General features: G+C 54.4%; 1 protein-coding gene across 10 annotated transcripts in view; it reads right to left on the bottom strand.

Annotated features, from left to right (window-relative positions):
• RNF4 (ring finger protein 4) overlaps nucleotides 1-19,227 on the bottom strand; it is a 30,239-nt gene extending 11,012 nt beyond the window's left edge. The window contains exons 1-4 of one of the 10 annotated variants that reach the window (XM_036326967.1): nucleotides 19,031-19,210; nucleotides 17,832-17,955; nucleotides 7,279-7,432; nucleotides 653-767 (exon numbers count right to left, since the gene is read on the bottom strand). In XM_036326967.1, the coding sequence (XP_036182860.1) occupies nucleotides 653-767; nucleotides 7,279-7,287 (124 nt within the window). In that variant the 5' untranslated portion in view covers nucleotides 7,288-7,432; nucleotides 17,832-17,955; nucleotides 19,031-19,210. Of the gene's footprint in view, nucleotides 1-652; nucleotides 768-7,278; nucleotides 7,433-17,831; nucleotides 17,956-18,327; nucleotides 18,561-18,735; nucleotides 18,970-19,030 lie in introns of those variants that run through there. The other 9 variants (XR_004970738.1, XR_004970736.1, XM_036326984.1 and 6 more) reach the window with 9 other exon arrangements.

Raw genomic sequence — 19,227 nt, 5'->3', positions numbered from 1 at the left:
AAAGGAGGAGGAAAGCCGAGTTCTTCACAAGGCCACGCACACTGGAGACAGGTTTTTAAATAGTGAAGGTGGGCCCTAACCGGTTTGGCTCAGTGGATTGAGCATCGGCCTGGGCCTGTGGACTGAAGGATCCCAGGTTCGATTCCGGTAAAAGGACTGGGGGTGTGCAGGAGGCAGCTGATCAATGTTTCTCTCTATCCCTCTCCCTTCCTCTCTGTAAAAAAAAAAAAAAAAATCAAATCAATAAATCAATAAATAAATAAATAGTGAAGGTGGGCCACTCCCTGAAGGTTGACTGGCAGCCCAGCCAAGCTAAGTGGCCGTTGGAGACCCGTGGAGGTCCTAGGGCACCCAAGGGCAACTCCACTCCCTTCAGCAGCAAGTTGTAAGGCAGGTGAGTCTGAGACTGTGTGGTCCTAGAGCGACACTGCGCTAAGCCCACCTGTACAGCTTGGTCACCTGATTGACTCATTTCAGCCACATGACAACCTTGTGGAGCAGGTGTGCCATTCCCATTTCAGAGGAGGAAAGGGAGGCCCCATGGCTGGTAGGTGGCAGTGCTGGCACCGACTGGCTGCGGCGGGGCTGGCCACCCACACCCACGCGTGCTGCACCATGCCAACGCCCCGTGGGTAGTGTCCCGGGAGCTTACCGCTTTCTACGAGCTCTATGGGTTCTGTTTCCAAGGCCATCACCGGGGTGGGGGCTGCTTCCCGAGCTCGCTTCTGGGCTTGTCTGGAATTTGCTGCCCCTCCTCGACGCTTCCTCTGGGGAGGGACAGGGAGAGACAGTCACATGAGCTCCTGACTGACGGGATTTCAGCAAGACAAACAAGACAAATCAAAAAAGTCAACAAAAAGGAAGGAAGAGTAGAAGGCAGGGAGGGAGCCGACCTGAGGTTGGGGTACTTTCAAAACACGAGATTCTCGACACTGAACGTTTAGATAGAAATCACTCAGAACAGAGAATGAATACAAATTCTTTAAGTAGAGCTCACTCCATCAAACCATCATCTGTCAAAATCACATGACAGCCCTGGCTGGTTTGGCTCAGTGGAAAGAGCGCCAGCCTGTGGACTGAAGGGTCCCGGGTTCGATCCCCAGTAGGGAACGTGCAGGAGACAGCCGATCCATCATCCTCTCTCATCACTGGTGTTTCTATATCTCTCTCCCTCTCCCCCTCCCTTTCTCTCTGAAATCAATAAAAATACATTTAAAAAATAAAATTAAAAACATAAAATAAAAAGCACATGACACACAACTCAACCGAATCCTCTGGTCCAGGTGGGATTGGGCCGGGAGCCCTTTTTTTGTTTTCTTCTTCATTAATTTCAGAGAGGGAGAGGGAGAGAAACATCAATTGGTTGCCTCCCAAACAGGCCCCTGCCGGGGACTGAACCTACAACCTGGGTAATGTGCCCTGACCAGGAATCAAATCCATCACTGCTTAGTATACAGCAAGCACGTTAAATTCAAAGGCTAACATGGGCCAAATAAACAAGGTTTGAGTTTATGTGGGCCACAAAAAAAAGCTTTAATTTTCATAGAAACGTAGGTTTATTTTGATAGACATGCTGAATTCAAAGGGCTGAAATAAATGAGTCATTGTTAACATAAATAGACTATTTTAATAAAAATTAATGTTTTTTCTTGAACATTATATTACCAGACACGGAATAACTGCACAAATTAATAAGCGTCACGCAAATAAACCTATTTTTCTTTTTCTCCGAAAGTGAAGCATTTCCTGCGGCACACACCAAACAAGTCCGTCCAAGACTAATGACATGGCAATCGCTGCTAAAATATTCGCTGCTAGTATTAGTGGAGAGAAATGGTGTGCCTGCGTGTAAAGCACGTAAGGGAAATGAATGCAACACTATTATAGTAATCAGTCATTAGCGAACATTGTAATTCGTTATTAATAACTAGAGACCCGTTGCACGAAAATTTGTGCAAGAGTAGGCCTTGCACCCAGGACCCCTGGCAGCTTCCCCTAGGTTGGGCCCTTGCTTTGTCAGGAAGGATGCCTGGAATGACGTCAGGTCTATCCAGTCTAATAAGCATATTACCCTTTTATTAGTGTGTATATGTATGTGTGTGTGTGTGTGTGTGTGTGTGTGTGTGTATACACATATATTTCAGAGTGAAAGGGAGAAGAGGGAGAGAGAAACATCAATGATAGAGAATCATGGATCGGCAGCCTCCTGCATGCCCCCCACTGGGGATCGAGCCTGCAACCCGGGCATAGCAGTCACTTTTAGAACGTTGTATTGCTTCTAGAAGAAACCCCGTGCCATCTTCCCCATCTAGCTGCCTGCCCCACCCAGCCATCTGCACACTGCTGTTTCAGACATTTCATGGGAACGGGACCATACACAATGGGCGTTTTGTGACCGGCTGCCTCACTTGGGTGTATACCTCGGAGTGGTGGCTTGCAGGGTCCTATGTGACTGATATTAGTCATTTGAGGAGCGGCCGCACCATTTCCATTCCGACAGCAGTGTGTGAGGGCTCGGATTTGTCCACATCCTCGCCAACACTTGCTATCATCTAACTTTTGGTTCTAGCCTACAAGGTGACCTCGGGGTCCTGCTGAAGCATTTCTCTCTCTCTCTCTCTCTCTCTCTCTCTCTCTCTCTCTCTCTCTCTCTCTCTCAGTGGTTCTCAACCTTCCCAATGCCACGACCCTTTCATACAGTTCATGTTGTGGTGACCCCCAACCATAAAATTATTTTCGTTGCTACTTCATAACTAACTTTGCTGCTGTTATGAATCGTAATGTAAATATCTGATATGCAGGATGTATTTTCATTGTTACAAATTGAACATAATTAAAGCATAGTGATTAATCACAAAAACAATATGTAATTATATATGTGTTTTCCGATGGTGTTAGGTGACCCCTGTGAAAGGGTCGTTCGACCCCCAAAGGGGTCGCGACCCACAGGTTGAGAACCGCTGCTCTAGAGCAACAATCTATGCTTTTCATTTCAGTTTTAAAAATGGACATTGCGCCAAAACCGGTTTGGCTCAGTGGATAGAGCGTCGGCCTGCGAACTGAAAGGTCCCAGGTTCGATTCCAGTCAAGGGCATGTACCTGGGTTGCGGCACATCCCCAGTAGGAGATGTGCAGAAGGCAGCTGATCGATGTTTCTCTCTCATTGATGTTTCTAACTCTCTATCCCTCTCCCTTCCTCTCTGTAAAAAATCAATAAAATATATATATTTTTTAAAAAAAGGACATTGTTTAAAATGTCTGCTGAAACATCCTTATTGGTAAGTTCTCGCTACTCAGGATCCACTGTGACACAGCTTGCAGGGGCTAAGTCTGTCCCAGGCCAACCTCACCCTCCCACCCCCCTGCCTGCTCCTGTCTGGTACTGGGGAGGCCCTGAGGAGGATGTTGGGGGAACCAGCCAACCCTCTGCGGGGTTGGCCACAGGCTGCATTGGGCTTTGGGAGCCAAGGGAGGAAGAGTGAGGTTCAGGAGCAGCTTTGGGGCTGTGCCTGTCACGGTGACTGCGCTGCTCCCTGCAGGCCAAGGTGAGCGGTGCATGAGAGCCACCTTCTCTGAATGAAGCCCTTGGAGCTGAGGAGCTCCACTGCGCCCACCGTCCTGGCTTCTGAGCCTCAGAAGGCAAAGATCCGATCAGCAAAAATGAAAACTTTAAAGAGGTGACGTGGGCTCCACCTCAGAGTGACTCAGACATGGTTCACGGTCCCACGTGGGAATGCAGACAGCAGTGGGTGTGGGCAGCATGGCCCTCTGGCAGGGCCTGAGTGCAGGGAGGAGCCTGACCTTCGTTGGGAGAGAAAGTCCACTGGGCTGAAGGCTCCCTCTTCAAACACTGATCGCTGGTCACGGTCTGACCCCCAACTCCCATCCATGGGGCAAAGGGCGCCAGGTGAGGCCTCTTCCTGTCCATCCCCACGGACCAGTTGGCTCTCCTGAGTCTGTGGGGGCAGATTGTGGGGCTCCTCGCTGGGCAGCACAGCCACAGCTACAGCCATGAGGCCAGGCTCTGGGCTCGGAGCTAGGGTCCCCAGTGCCGCAGCCCCAATCTGCAGCTCCCCTGGACCACAGCGGACCACAGCCCCCCTGATCCACAGGCCCCTGATCTGAAGCTCTCTGATCCACAGCCCCCTGTTCAGTGACTCTGGGCTCATTGTGAATGTGTCATTATTCCAGGCCTGAAGGTGTGCTGGCTGCTAGGGGGCTGGCGGTGCTGGGAGCCTGCAACTGCTCAGATCTCTGCTGTGCGTCTGGGCTAATTAGCATATTTCTCTATTTTACACACACACACACACACACACACACTAGAGGCCCGGTGCACAAAAATTTGTGCACTCGTGGGGACAGGGGGTCCCTCAGCCTGGCCTCTGCCCTCTCGCAGTCTGGGACCCCTCAATGGATGACCACCTGCTGGCTTAGGCCCGCTCCCAGGGGGACTGGGCCTAAGATGGCAATCAGACATCCCTCTGGCAGCCCGGCAGCCCTCGGGGGATGTCCGCTTGCCAGTGGGGAGCAGGCCTAAACTGCAGTCGGACATCCTTAGTGCTGCTGAGGAGGCAGGAGAGGCTCCCACCACCACCACCACCACCACCACCACCACCACCGCCTGGTTGGCAGTTAATTTGCATATCTCGCTGATTAGCCAATGGGAAGGGTAGCGAAGTTACGGTTAATTACCATGTTTCTCTATAATTAGGTAGGATATATATATACACACACACACACACACACACACACACATATGTATGATTACGTATAAGTGGGTATTGTAAAAATTCAGTTATAAAATTATTAAAACGTTTCTTACATACCATTATATTGGCTGGGCTGCAAAAATATTTGCTGTGGGCCGCATGCAGCCTGTGGGCCTGGAGTTTGACATGCTTGGTCTACAGGAGGATGCTCACACTTCACACCTCACAAGACTGGGTCACCACCCAGGGCCAGGAAGCCCTTCTTTAACCAAGTGACAGACCCACCTTGTTTGCATTTCTATTGGCCTCATTGAGCCCTTTTTGTTTTTAGCCCCAAGACCTTCCGTTTCCCCAGGTTCTATCCACTGTGGAAAGCAGGTCTTCCTTTCAGAAATCTGGCCTCTAACCATCAGAAGTGGTTTTCCCCTCCACCCTCAACTCAAAGAAAGGGAGTTTTCTAAGCCTGTCCCCAGGGTTGCCTGAGAGCCACGACTCCAGACTCTGCCTGGCCTTCCTTCCACGCCCCCGGCACTTCCACCTGGCCAGCCTGAAAGGCAAGTGGACCAGCACCCCCTGCAGCCTTCCTCAAATGCGACAGAGCCTCCCGCACAAGCCTGTCGCCTTGCCATCCCCATATGGTCCGCCCTGTTCACACCTCACAGCTGCACCTGTTATGCTTCCCAGTGACTGATTTGGCAGCTCCTTCCCTACTGAGCCTGACCTCCTTCGCCAGCAGCAGCCTGGCAGAGCTGCCACAAGACTTGGTGACATGACGAAAGGCCATTACCACCCCAGCTGCTCCATGCTGCCCTGGCATTGTCTCGGGCCTGGGGAAGGACTGTTCACTGCTGGGGAGACCCGCACAGGGCCCCAGAGCACCCCAGCCCAGCCTTAGTAGGCAAGAGAGAAGCCCGATTCTGCGTCTAGACAACTCCTCTGTCACATGGCCACTTGAGGAGCTGGGTTTAGCGACTTCCTATGGATGGAGGGGCAGGGACCACCCGGGGCCAGAGGAAGCGGCAGCAGCTCAGGTCTCCAGTGAGGAGTGGCCTGTCCGAGGGCCACCCAGCTGGTGAGGCTGCTGCCCACTCATGGCTTCCCCAGCAGCCTCCAGGTGACCGAGGACTCCTGCACCTTTACCCCATTCTCCTGCAGGTGGCCTTGCATCTGCCTGTCTCGGAAAAGGACCAGATCTTTCTGAGTAGACACGCTGCACAGACCCTCACGCCCACTGCAGCCCATGTGGTTTCTGATCACCACTAAGTGAGTGAAGAGGCAGCCACAGCCCTGGCCTAAGTCCAGGTGCTGGACCTGACCACCCCATCATGGGCACTGTAGCAATGTGCCCCCAATACCACCCTCCTCCCCCACAGACCTCCACAGCAATCCCCTTTCCTGGCTGCCCCCTCAGCCCCTCCATGCCTTTAACCTGGCCTTGTCCCCAGCCTGGACTACCCGTCCCTCCCTGCCTTCACCCAACCGATTCTTACAGCTTTCAGAGACCTACTCAAATGTCCCCTCCATCGCAGGGACATGCCTCCTGTGCCCAGCTTGACTGTCCGGGACCCTCCTGCAAGTACACTCCCCCGGGGCAGGGAGGACGTGCTGTTCGGTCAGGGCCCAGAAGAGAAACTGTAGAACGTATGCTAGGACTTTGCACCCTCGCCCTTCTCTGCCCTCCTGCCCCTCATCACAGCTCCCTCCTTCCTGCGGGCAGAACCCAAAGGGTCCACAGTTCTCAGGTAAACATGACCGCCTAGCTCTCTCCCATCCGGACGATACTTAACTGCACACACGCTCCTACACACTACACTGCTGCCTGTCCAGACCCCCGAGCAGAGAGTGGGCTCAGAGGGGAGGTACCAGCTCAGGACTGTGCTTCCCTGCGTGGTCAGGAGGATGGGGGTGGGGGTGGGGGCAGTGAATGGAAACGGAAACCTTTCTATTATCGTTCACCCAGGAGCCACTGGAGCAACCTCACCCTGCCCCACCCCCACCCCCACCCCCAGCACCTCTGACCCTGCAAGGAAAGCAAGGCTGTTTCACATCTGGTCCACCTGATGGGAGTTCAGTATCTCACTGAACAGCTGTCTTGAGTTAGATCATTGGATCAACCCTGTTGGTAGGGAGTGAAGGTGGGGAGGACGACCTTCGGGCAGCCTTCCCTGGAGTCAAGGGGCTCCTGGTGATGCCAAGGCAGAGCTGCTGCTGCACCCGAGAACAGCTCACAGCACAGTTATGACGACGCACCCACTTTGGCCGCCGAGTAAGAGAGCTCTAAGGATTCTTACCACCACGCTCACATTGGACCCAGAACGACACAGGGAAGGAACTGAAGGGAAGGTGGAAACTGAGCTGTGAAAGGTTACCTAAGCCAGAGCCTAACATTCTAGGATGGACAGCTGCCCTGCAGGCACGGACTTCCCAACCCTCAGCCTCCCTTCAGAAGGCCACGCAGACCCTGGCCGACTAGACAGCATGTCGCTCTCACTCCCGAAGGTCCTGACCTGGGCTCCTCAGAAGCACCTCGCTGTGCCATCGGAACAAGTTCCGAGGTGGGAGAACTCACCGTGCTCATGGTGCTTCCCGGCTGCACCCGCAGAGAAGGAAGTGACTGAGCCAAGGCCTGCAGGGACGTCCAGCGTTCTCAGCCACTCATGCCTGCTGCTCACTCATCCTCTGGCTGCCACGGCATTCGGGGCCACACAGATGTCCTCCAAGTCCTGAAGAGCAAACACATCAAGCTGATCGACACTGCCACCTGCGTGGTCACCTCCACGGTGCCACTGGTCACAGGTCCTTTCTGCCGGCGGGGCCTTTGCTGAACACTCTGCAACGTGCCCTTCAGCCCACATCCCGCTCAGGAAACGAGCTCTCCTGTGGATGCAGGACCACTGACTCCAGAGCCTGTCACCCTGCCCTCGTCCTGGTGCTGAGAGCCCTGTGATAGCTACTGGGAAAAGAGGAGAATCCACTGCCTCACGTGGCCTCACCGACCCTTTTGCAATGGGAAGGACAGAGTTCCCAGGCTGCAGCCGAGCCCAGGGCCCCTGGCTCTTCCCGTGACGTCACTGCCTGCGTCCTCTGGAGGAGACGAGAGCCACCCCCTGACTCACCCTGTGGCCAAGGGAGAGTGAAGGACCAAGAGTGTGAATGGGGAGCCCAGGAGGAGGTTCCGGGAAGGGCAGAGAAAGGAGATGCAGAGGCTGCCGGAGAAGGAGGGGCCCTGGGTTTCACTGGGAGGTGGCAGCTAACCACAGCCCAGTCAGTGTCAGGGAGGCAGTGGCTAAAGGAGCAGCAGGGAAGCAAAACCCTGGAGCCTGGAGTGAAAGCAAGGAGGCGGCTCTGGTCACCCGTCCCCGGTGACTATGGGCTGGAGCCGGCACAGGCTCACCTGAGGCCGTGTCACACCAGGCTCTGGTCAGCAGGTCTGGGATGAGCTCGCAACGTGCATTTCAGACAGGTTCCTAACAGTGCTGCCGGCGCTGCTCCAGCGGCCACCTCCCAACTGACCTCCCGGCGCAGTGCCCTCCCCTACGCTAAAGCACACACCGATCACAACGACCTTTGCCTGGTCCGTCAAGTCCTCATTCCTAAGCATGGCCTGTGGAGAAAGGCCGGCCTTGCAGCCAGGCGCCTCCACGCCCTCCCTGTGGCCATGGGTGAGGCACTGACCTCTGTGCCCGGTTTCCTCACCCACAAGGCAGGACAGCACCACTCCACGCTGTGTGGGGACCACAGGCCCAGTGCAGAGCGTGGGCAGTGGGGTGCACACTTTAAAGGCTGTGGGCTGACCCCGCCGCCGCCTTCCCCAGCAACCCCACTGCACAGCTCCCCTTTCCTCAAGCCCTTAGGGGTGCTGTGTAGCCAATGGGCTGCAGCCCCACCTCGCTCACTGGCCAGGAGGGCGCCTGCCCTCATGCAGCAACCAACTCAGCCACCAGCTCCAGTGCTCTTGCTGTGGCACGCGCTCCGCGAGACGCAGGACAAGGAGGCCGCGGTCTGTCCCTGCGCAGCTGGCCTTTCTCTCGCACCCGGTGGCTGCACCCTGCATGCCTGCACCTAGCACCTCTTTACCTGTCTGCCCCCGTGGGGTTTGGAGGGACAGCTCTTCACTGTGTCACTCTCTGTAGACTTACTGGCAGGCCTCAGGTGGGGGCACACCCTGGGCCACGTGTGCTCCCCCCGAGAATGGCACAAGTTCTTCCCAAAGCAGCACCTCACCTGGTGAGCCCCCACCTTAGCCTGGTCTGCACAGACAGGGGAGGCGCCCCAACAGCTCCAAAAGACTCACAAGACCTGCCCCAATTCCCCAAGTCCAACACATTTATGTTCCTGAGCAAGAAGTGTCTTGCATCTGCAGGTACACCCACAACGGAGCTTTCTTTGGGGAAAAGCCATCTACACCAGTGGTGTCTCAGAATTGAGAAGATGGCTTTAATTTGAGATTGCCATGTGGTTGTTACAGGTGTCTTGTGCTGTGCCCGAGGTGCCCCCACTGCGTGGCCTGCACACCCCCCTTGCCCTCCGAAACCAGCCTCCTGCATCCCAGCAACCCCAGCGAGACTGCTTTCCAGGAGTTTCCTCACTCTCTATCCTCTCGCCGTCCCAGGTCCCAGGCCCAAGGCCCCAAGGTCAGGCATTCTATCCCAAACCTGTTCTTTTGGGGATAGCAAGGGCCAGTGGCCGGAGGACAGAGGAAGCTGGGAAGATGGCCTTCGGGAAACCTACCCAGGGGCTGGGTCGCACCGGGTGTAGGGGAAGCAGGGTCTCCCCAGCAGACCAGGTGGGAACGAGGAAGGTGTGGGTGGGTGGGCAGAGGCTAACTCCCCACACCGTGCCGCGCCATCCTGACTCTAGGTGGCTCCCTGCGCACTCACTCTCCTGAGGGAGCTGGTGTGCAGACACAAGGGGCCCTCATCGTGTTGACTTAGAGGCTATGGTCGTGGGAAAGGTAGCCTTCACCACCTACAAAGGCTCCTGGGTCACGCAGGTGAGAGGCCATCGGAATCATGAAACTACCGTTTGCCAGGCACCGCACTCTGCACACAGGTCTCATGTCATCCCTTATCACCGAGGAGGCGGCTCCCAGAGGCCCCCATTTCACACACAAGGAAGCTAAGGATGATCAGGGCAAGGAACTTACCCAAGGCCCACAGACAGGACACGAGAACCTGATTTAAAACAGGGCGTCCTGACACCAGAACCCACTCTAAATAGAGCCCATGACAGAATCAGCTGTATCCACGAACCTGACCCAGGGGAGGGCGACAAGACACAGGTGCTGAGGGCAGGCAGTTCCCAAGGCCGCGGAAAGGCTCAGGGGAGAACCGGGTGCAGGTAGAGATCACAGCATGTGTGAAATCCGGGGAGTCAGGTAGAGAAAAGAGAATATAAAGAGAATAAGAAGTCAGAAACGAAGCCTGGACCCTGGAGATCCCAGCAGGAGGAAGCAGGAGAAAGGGCTGGTACAAGGGCTAGAATGAGGCCAGAGCGGCCCCAGGGAGCGGATCACTGAGCCTTATGCAGGTACAGGCCCAAGCCAGGCTGCCTGGAGGAAGTGACTCAAAAAGATCAGGCCCCAAATGAAGGGGTTACTCCAGAAACAAAGCGGGTCGAGGGGCACACAGAGCACAGAAGATGCCCCAGACAAGGACTGCCCTGTGCGGTGGGTCAGAGAACCCAGGACGGAAGGTAACACGGGCTCACCTCCTAAGCCACACGTCAAGGGGGGCAATCAAGGGCTTTAGACAGAGGCCACATTCAGAGATCCTGTCACCTGTGCTCCGAGGGCCGATGGAGACTGAACAAGTCAGACCCCAGACCAGTAAGGAGACTTAGAGCAACCCAGGCAGGACAAGACTGTGGGCAGTGAGTGAAGGAACAGAGGTGACTAACTGGATGGCGGCAGGGCGGGTTGTTTGAGGCTGATGTTTTCTGTGTTCTTACCATTTTAAAAAATGTGTTTTTCTTTATTTCAGAGAGAAAGGGAGAGGGAGAGAGAAACATCGATGATGAAAGAGAATCGACTGGCTGCCTCCTGCACACCCCACCCTGGGGATCGAGTCTGCAATCCGGGCAAGTGCCCTGACTGGGAATCGAGCCATGACCTCCGGTTCATAGGTCCAACGTTCAACCACTGAGTCGTGCCAGCTAGGTTGTTCTTACCGATTTAATGGTCCACTCAACCATCCGGTTATTGTGAGGTGACACTGCGCAATGTGACACTGGCACTCAGGGATGTGCATGACGGACACGGGGACATGATTATTACATCATGGTAGCGGCAGACTGGGGCAGGCAAGAAGCAGGAAGCGCTGCGACTGGAACCGAATTGTTATTGCATCTTACACCACTGTTTTCCGGTGCCCCCCACCCACGAAGGCATGTGAGCCCTCACACCATGCCAGGGTGGCCCCCGAAAACCCGGGCTAACTCCCCGCACTGTGCCACAGGTGCCAAGCAATCCTGACTCTGGGTGGCTCCCTGGGCACTCACTATCCTGAGGGCGCCGGTGTGCAGACACAAGGGGCCCTCATCGTGTTGACTTAGAAGGTGGCTGAGCAGTCCCCGTGCATTTGGATGAGGTGGCTGGGCAACCTCCTTATGCGGTGTGGTGCAGTGATAGCAGGGAAAATGCGTAGGCACTATCTAGATCAGTGGTCGCCAACCGGTGGTCCGTGGACCACTGGTGGTCCGTGAGGTCTGAGAGGTTGGTGACCGCTAGACTAGATCACATCTCCCCTTTTAAACCATAAACACAGAATCATTCCCATGTTATATTATGCACTTCCAAAAATGGAATTTCAAAAGTAGGATTACAGATGTGTGTTACAAAGCAACAATATTTTGCCTTGGCTGTATGGCTCAGCTGGTTTGAGTGTTGTCCCTACACCCAAAGGTCATGGGTTTGATCCCTGGTTGGGGCATGTAGGGGAGGCAACCGACCATGTTTCTCTCTCTCCCTTCCTTTCTACAAATCAATTTAAAAAATATTTTCTTGCATGAGGATTGAAAAAAAAAAAGGAAGAATCTTTTAAAGACTGTTCTGTGTATACCCAAGTATCCTTGGCAATGGACCAGTGCATTACAAGTTGCAATAACTTTCATCGCAAAGCTTCTGAAATGGAACTTTATGACATGCTCACATCACAACCAGGCCTTGGTACTAAGAAAAACAGGAGCCTCTGGAGTGTTACACAAAGACGCGTAGCAAACAGCCAGCACCGTGCAGCCGGCAGTCTGCGCCATGGAGCCTTGCATACATACATACTTGACCTCCGTGCCTCAGCTTCGCCACCTTTCACGTGGGAAACGCCCCTTCCCCTGCAGCTGTCCTATGGGACAGAAGTGCCCAGTATGGCTCTGAGCACCCGGAGGCTCCATCAGCTGATTCATTCAATGACTATGCACAGGGTCAGCCTGCTCCAGAAAGAGGAGTGAACGCGGCAGACAAGAAGCAATATTCTAAGGGGAAAGACCATCAGTATTAGGTAAAGACTGCGTATTGTGCCAGAAGGGCCAGAAGTCATGGCTCTTCTGACAAGTGTAAGAGCAAAGCGAGCTTTCCACCCCAGGAGGAACTGGGACAAGTGTTGCTAGCTCTTCTCCCAGGCACTTATTCCTAAAGGAGGCCCAGCAGCCTCACCCTCTGCCCTCCCCTCGGGGACCAGACAAATGGATGTGGCAAAACCAGGAAGCAGCAGACAGTGCTTGGACAGACAGTAAGCGGGTCCTTCGTCAGTTTGCCTGATGACCCGAGGAAGTCCCAGAGGCAGGGGCCTCACCCCGCACAGTGCCTGCACACAGGGAATCCTCCTTCCCCCGCGCAGGACCATCAAGGACTGCCTTCTCTTTCACTAGAGGACAGACCAGCTTCCCCGGGACAGAGATGCTCGACTTCTGTGATGCAGGCCTCGAGAAAAAGAATGAGCTTTAGCTTCTGAAAAACCTATGAAAAAGGTTAGTACCAACGAAAAGATTCTTCAGCCTTAAACAGAAATTCCTGATACATGCTGAAGACATTACACTCAGTGAAGCAACACACAAAAGGACAAATACTGCATAATTCCTCTTATGTGAGGTACTGAGAGCCACCAATCCAAAGACAGAAAGTAGAATGGGCCAGGCCGGTGTGGCTCAGTGTTTGAGTGTGACCTATGAACCAGGAGATCACGGTTCCATTCCTGGTCAGGGCACATGCCTGGGGAGGTGGGGGGGCGTGCAGGAGGCAGCCAAACAATGATCCTTTCTCACCATTAATGCTGCTATCTCTCTCTCTCCCTCTTCCTTCCTCTCTGAAATCAATAATAATAAAAAAATACGCACACACACATTTTTTTAAAGAAAGAATGGTGAGAGAAACCAAGATGGCGGCATAGGTAAACATCGGAATTGCTGCCTCACACAACCACTTCAAAAATACAAAAGACAAAACGGACATCATCCAGAACCACAGGAAGGCTGGCTGAGTGGAAATTCTACAACTAGAAGGAAAGAGAAAAGCACACTGAGACTCGGAGGAGCTGCGGAAGTAAAGTGCAGAGGAACGGAGGCGCATGTGGAAAGGGCTGGCAACTGAGGACGCGGCTGTCTTTTTGGAAGGCAGCTATGCTCACCACTATACCACCAATGCTCGGCTGTCTTTTTGAATCAGGAGGGAGTCTCAAGCTCCCGACTGCTCTGAACTCCAGTTCTGGGCGAGTCTCTGGGGACCCAGACTCATACGGGGAGAAACTGGACTGTCTGGCAGAACTTGGAACTCGAGGGCAGCTTTCCCTCAGAGGTGCTTGCAGCGATTACTGGGACACTGAGACACTGGGCCCCTTAGGGATCAGCCACAGCTGCTTGCTCCGCCCTTTGATTCCCTGAGACCCGGCCCCACCCAGGCTGCGGCAGAGGCTTTTGCATATGAATGCCCTGGTCCTTTGCAACCTGAAAATTACCTAACAAATTGCAGCTGGGCCAGACAGACCCAGAACTTCCAAGAGAAGGCCCAAGGCCCCACAGCAGCTTGCATTGCTTCACAGCTGGGCCTCATCTGGGCACCTCCAAACCCCAAACAATGAAGGGGAATCTGCAGATCTCTCCATAGCTCCTGCTGGGTAGCCTCAGGCAGAGGCTAAATTAGCACCTCCTTAGAGATCCGAGAGCCAGTGTACCCAGTGGTGAGAGTGGGACCATCCAGATTACAACTCCTCAGATCCATAAGGGACACACTCAGGGGGCACACTCAGTGAGCACCAAAGCCCCAATGAAGCAAGTCTTGCCCCAGGAGGGGTGTCTCCAGCACAGAAGTTCTCCCACTGCAGACACAGCTGATTCTCACAGCCAATTGGCCTGGAGGTCAATTCCTCCCAGTGATCCTATAACAATCAAGGCTTAACTACAACAAGACTGTGCACAAAGCCCACAAGGGGGTACACCAAGAGTGTCCACCTCAGGTAATTGTGGAGGCGGAGCCACTGGGCCCTATAGGACACCTAGCACAGAAAGCCACTCTATCAACACAGGGAAGCATAAAAAATGCGGAGACAAAGAAACAGGTCACAAATGACAGAAATGGAGGAAAGCAAACTACTGGATATAGAGTTAAAAACCACACTTCTAAACCACACTTCTAAATTCTTTTCAAGAATTTTCTAGAAACTGCTGATAAATTTAGTGAGACCCTCAAGAAATCTAGTGAGACCCTTGAGGTTATGAAAAAGGACCAACTTGCCGAAACCGGTTTGGCTCAGTGGATAGAGCGTCGGCCTGTGGACTGAAAGGTCCCGAGTTCGATTCCGGTCAAGGGCAAGTGCCTGGGTTGCGGGCACATCCCCACTGGGAGATGTGCAGGAGGCAGCTAATTGATGTTTTTCTCTCATCGATGTTTCTAAATCTCTATCTCTCTCCCTTCCTCTCTGTAAAAAAAATCAATAAAATATATTTAAAAAAAAAGAAAAAGAAAAGGACCAACTGGAAATTAAGCATACACTGACTGAAATAAAGAATATTATACAGAGTTCCAACAGCAGACTAGAGGACCCCAAGAATCAAGTCAAAGATTTGAAATACGACGAAGCAAAAAACACCTAACTGGAAAAACAAAAAGAAAAAAAGAATCCAAAAATATGAAGATAGTGTAAGGAGCCGCTGGGACAACTTCAAACGTACCAACATCCAAATTATGGGGGTGCCAGAAGAGAGAGAGCAAGATATTGAAAACCTATTTGAATAATGACAGAAAACTTCCCCTACCTGGTGAAAGAAAGACTTACAAGTCCAGGAAGCACAGAGAACCCCAAACAAAAGGAAGCCAAAGAGGACCACACCAAGACACATCATAATTAAAATGCCAAGAGCAAAAGACAAAGAGAGAATCTTAAAAGCAGCAAGAGAAAGAAAGTCAGTTACCTACAAGGACGTACCCATACGACTGTCAGCTGATTTCTCAACAGAAACTTTGCAGGCCAGAAGGGAGTGATGAATGCCAAGAAACTACAACCAAGATTACTTTATCCAGCAAAGCTATCATTCAGAATTGAAGGTCAGATAAAGAGCTTCACAGGTAAGAAAAAGCCAAAGGAGTTCATCACCACCAAACCAGTATTATATGAAATGCTGAAAGGTATCCTTTAAGAGGAAGAAGAAAAAGGTAAAGATACAAATTATGAACAACAAATACATATCTATCAACAAGTGAATCTAAAAATCAAGTGAATAAATAATCTGATGAACAGAATAAACTGGTGATTATAACAGAATCAGGGGCATAGAAAGGGAGTGGACTGACTATTCTCGAGGGGTGTGGGGGTGCGGGAAGAGACTGGACAAAAATTGTGCACCTATGGATGAGGACAGTGGGGGGGGGGGGGCGAGGGTAAGGGCAGAGGGTGGGTTGGGAACTGGGTGGAAGGGAGCTATGGGGGGAAAAAAGAGGAACACCTATAATAATCTGAACAATAAAGATTTAATTTAAAAGAAAGAAGGAAGGAAAGAAAGGGGGGAGGGAGGGAGGGAAGGAAGGGAGGTGGGTGGGTAGGTAGGTGACAGCCAGGGGCTGGGGTTATGTTTGGTGAATACGGAGCTGGGTCTGGGAAGGATAAAACAAGTCCTAGAGATGAATGGTGGTGAGGGTTTCACAACAACGTGAATGTACTTAATGCCACTGAACACCTAAAAGTGCTTCAAATGGTCTGCTTCATGTTGTGTATTTTTTTACCAAAACAAAACTAAAAATAACTTCACCTAATATTCCTTTTCTAGGCATTTTAAATAGGTTTAGTCAAGGATTCAGAAATGCTCTGCAGTGGGCACAGCCCTGGAAACATCTGGAAGGTGTTGCCTGGAGTGGGATCGTCGGCCTCCCGTGTCCGAGAGCCCAGGACTCACACACAGACACTGCCCCAGCAACCGGGCTCCTCCTCTTCTCAGAGCAGCCGCCCGTACAAGTGTCTCTACAGCTTCCCAGGCAGGACTACGGAGAACCCCCTCCCATGCCAGGCTGACCCTCTGGTCAACGAACCCTGCAGCCCCGCCTGATGCGGTTGTAGCAGTGACTGGTTTGGAGGATCTTCAACAAGTGGAAGCCATGGTAAAAGCTGGCAGGTGAGAAGCAGACCACCTGGTCCCACAACTACTTCTCCGTAGAAGGGTTTCTCTGGGTCACCACAGAAGCCAAGCGGGGTGGCTTCTCCACCTCTCTGACCCCAACTTTTCGTGTTCTTTCAGCCATGGTGGCCTGGGATCTAGGGGACTGGTGACACAAATAAGGCAATTCCTGGGGGCCATGTGCAAGGGTGATATCATGGAACCTAAGAGGCCAGTGGGGCAAATCACCCTCAGGTACTGAGCCACTACGTCCCCCTCTTTCTCGGGTCAAGACCACTTTCACCATAAAACTCAAGAAGGGAGGCAGGCGTACCGGGCCTGTATGGATGGCATCCGAGTCCCGGTCTGTGAGATGAGAAAGCCAGCCGGGAAGCTTGCTGCTTTCTACTGAATCCTGGACCTGGATGGGTGGTGTGTGTGGAAGGAATCTAGGCCCAGGCCCTGGAGGTGGGTGGGGAGGGGGAAGGCTGGTCACAGGCTCACAAATTAGATTCAGCTGAGCAGCGCAGGGGGAACCCCTCATTCGGATCCGGTGGCGGGGCTGGTCTCTCCCTTCTCTCCCCAGGCAGGTGCAGTGGGCTGGTTAACCAACAGATGCAAGCTCTGTAGGGCTGGCCAAGCCCAGGCCAGAGGCACTAATCTTGGCGGTGGGATCCCACATCTGGGCCAGTAAGCAACAGCAGATGAAGGCATAGATGCGAGTCACATCTCAATCATGTTCTATAGGAGACACCTTATCCTCCAGATTCCTAACTTGGGAACCGTGCAAGATGCAGACAATGGAACAGTGCAGGACACACCAAGCCGTTTTCATCCAGCACACGAGCCAATCACCGGTGCACGAGATGGACTTGCTAACAGAAGAGCCAGTGAGGAACTGCCCTGGCCCAGCTACTCTTCTCTCTCGCTGGTCCTGAGGCCGCTAGTCTCGCCCACCTCTGTGCCATGCTTAGCAAGGTGACTTTTCTGAAACAACCCTGTTACTTCCTGCAGACAACTCAGTTTAGTGGCTTCCCATTTGACCCGAAGGTAAATTCTGAATTCCTCCACAGGTGAGCACACAAAGATCTCCTGTGACCCCCTCTACCCCCGCCCCAGTCCCAGCTCTCCAACAGTCTAGTCCAGCGGTTCTCAACCTGTGGGTCGCGACCCTTTGGCGGTCGAATGACCTTTTCACAGGGTCGCCTAAGACCATCCTGCATATCAGGTATTTACATTACGGTTCATAACAGTAGCAACATTACAGTTACGAAGTAGCAACAAAAATAATTTTATGGTTGGGTCACAACACGAGGAACTGTATTTAAAGGGCCAGAAGGTTGAGAACCGCTGGGTCTGTATTGCAATCTCAGGCAGTTCCTCTCCTCCCCTCCACCCTCGCTGCTCGCCCCCAGGGCCGGGCCAGGCTTCTCCTGTTCACTGCTACACCCTGAGCAGAAAGCGCGTCGCACGGCAGACCCCAACCACGCGCTGACTTATAACATTAAGGAATGCGATCCCTCAAGGAGCGAAAATAAATCTTCCGACCAGAGCTGGGAGCTCAAGTCCAGGCCACACAAAAAGACGACGATGCATCTTCCCTCTGAAGTGTTCCCGCCTCACATGAAACCCACAGATGAACGGGAGCCCATGCGTCCCCGCATCCATTTAACTAAAAGACAAGAAAAAGAAAAATGAGAACATGCCCCTCACTGTCCGCCTTTCGCCACCAGCCGGCCCCACACCCCTGCTTCCGGGCCGCGAAGGCCTGGTCCTGCCGGCAGGGACGCGAGGCGCTGGTTCGCTCCGCCGGCAGCCGGGGGCCGCGTGACCTTGGGCGGCGGGAGCCGAGTGCAGGCCGAGACCCAAGGCGGGCTCCGGGGACGGAACCAAGGTGGGCCCGGGGGTGTCGACGGGCGCGGACGCGGATCAGACAAAAGCCACCCCCCTCCCCCCCCCAGCAAGTCGGCTGCCGCGGGCTCCGGGCGGCTCGGGGGCCGGGGCGCTCTCCCCCCTCCCTCCACGGGTCGCAGGGGTCCCTCACCGAGCACGACGTTCCGGGCCCCGCGCCGCGGCGTGGGACCCCGACTCCGCTCCGACACCTGTCTGCCGGCACCCAGGGGGCGGGCCTCCGCCCGAGCGGTCACGGGCTCCACCCCCGACCGGAAGACGAGGACTCCCTGAGCTCAGGCCCCAGCGGGGCGCCCCCAACCTTGCAGCCCGGAGGAGGCCCCGCCACGAGGTCCAGGCGGGCTCGCAGGCCCACTGCTGTGGGGACCGGCGCGAACACACAAAGGCGGCGGCGTCAGCAGGAACAAAAACCTGGCCCCGTCCCCCCCGAGGCCCACCGCCCTGCGCCCGGGGCCGCCGCCCTGCCCGACTCTCCGGGTGACCTTGGGAGCGTCCCTCCACCCCCCACCCCAGCCTCAGTTTCCCCGATTATGCTACTAACCGAGCGCAGCAGGCCGCCGCCCGCCCGAGCAGCCGAGACCCAGGGCGAGGCCTCCCCACTTCTGTTGACCCCGCCGGGCCGGGCTCCTGCAACCACGCGGACGGCGGCGCGGGCGGGCGGGCGAGGAGGCTCGCGGTCCCGGGGAAGGCCCGGCGTCGGGGCCTGAGGGACGTCGGACGCGCCACGGCGCCTCCTGGGCCGCAGCTCCAAGGTTTCTGCAGGCCGCGCGGCCGCCTGAGCCCCGTACCCGCCCGGCCCTGGCCTGCCGCTCCCTCCCCGCGAGGCCTGGCTGTACCTGGGCTGCTCTGGGCTGGTAGGCGCCCCGCCGACGCACTCGAGCTAGGAAGCACCTTCGGAAGAGGCTGCGGAGAGGCACTCCAGCCAGACGCCACCACCTCAATAGAGACCCACTTCCGCTCCGGAGGCCTTGGCTCCGCCCCCTGGCGTTTCTATTAGCTGCCGCCAGCTCTGCTCCCGCGTTTTACGGGTCGA

This window comes from Myotis myotis, unplaced genomic scaffold (assembly GCF_014108235.1).
Source record: "Myotis myotis isolate mMyoMyo1 unplaced genomic scaffold, mMyoMyo1.p scaffold_m19_p_1, whole genome shotgun sequence".
Classification (NCBI taxonomy): domain Eukaryota; kingdom Metazoa; phylum Chordata; class Mammalia; order Chiroptera; family Vespertilionidae; genus Myotis; species Myotis myotis.
The sequence above is the reverse complement of the archived record's forward strand: the minus strand, read 5'-3'. Positions and strand labels throughout refer to the sequence as shown.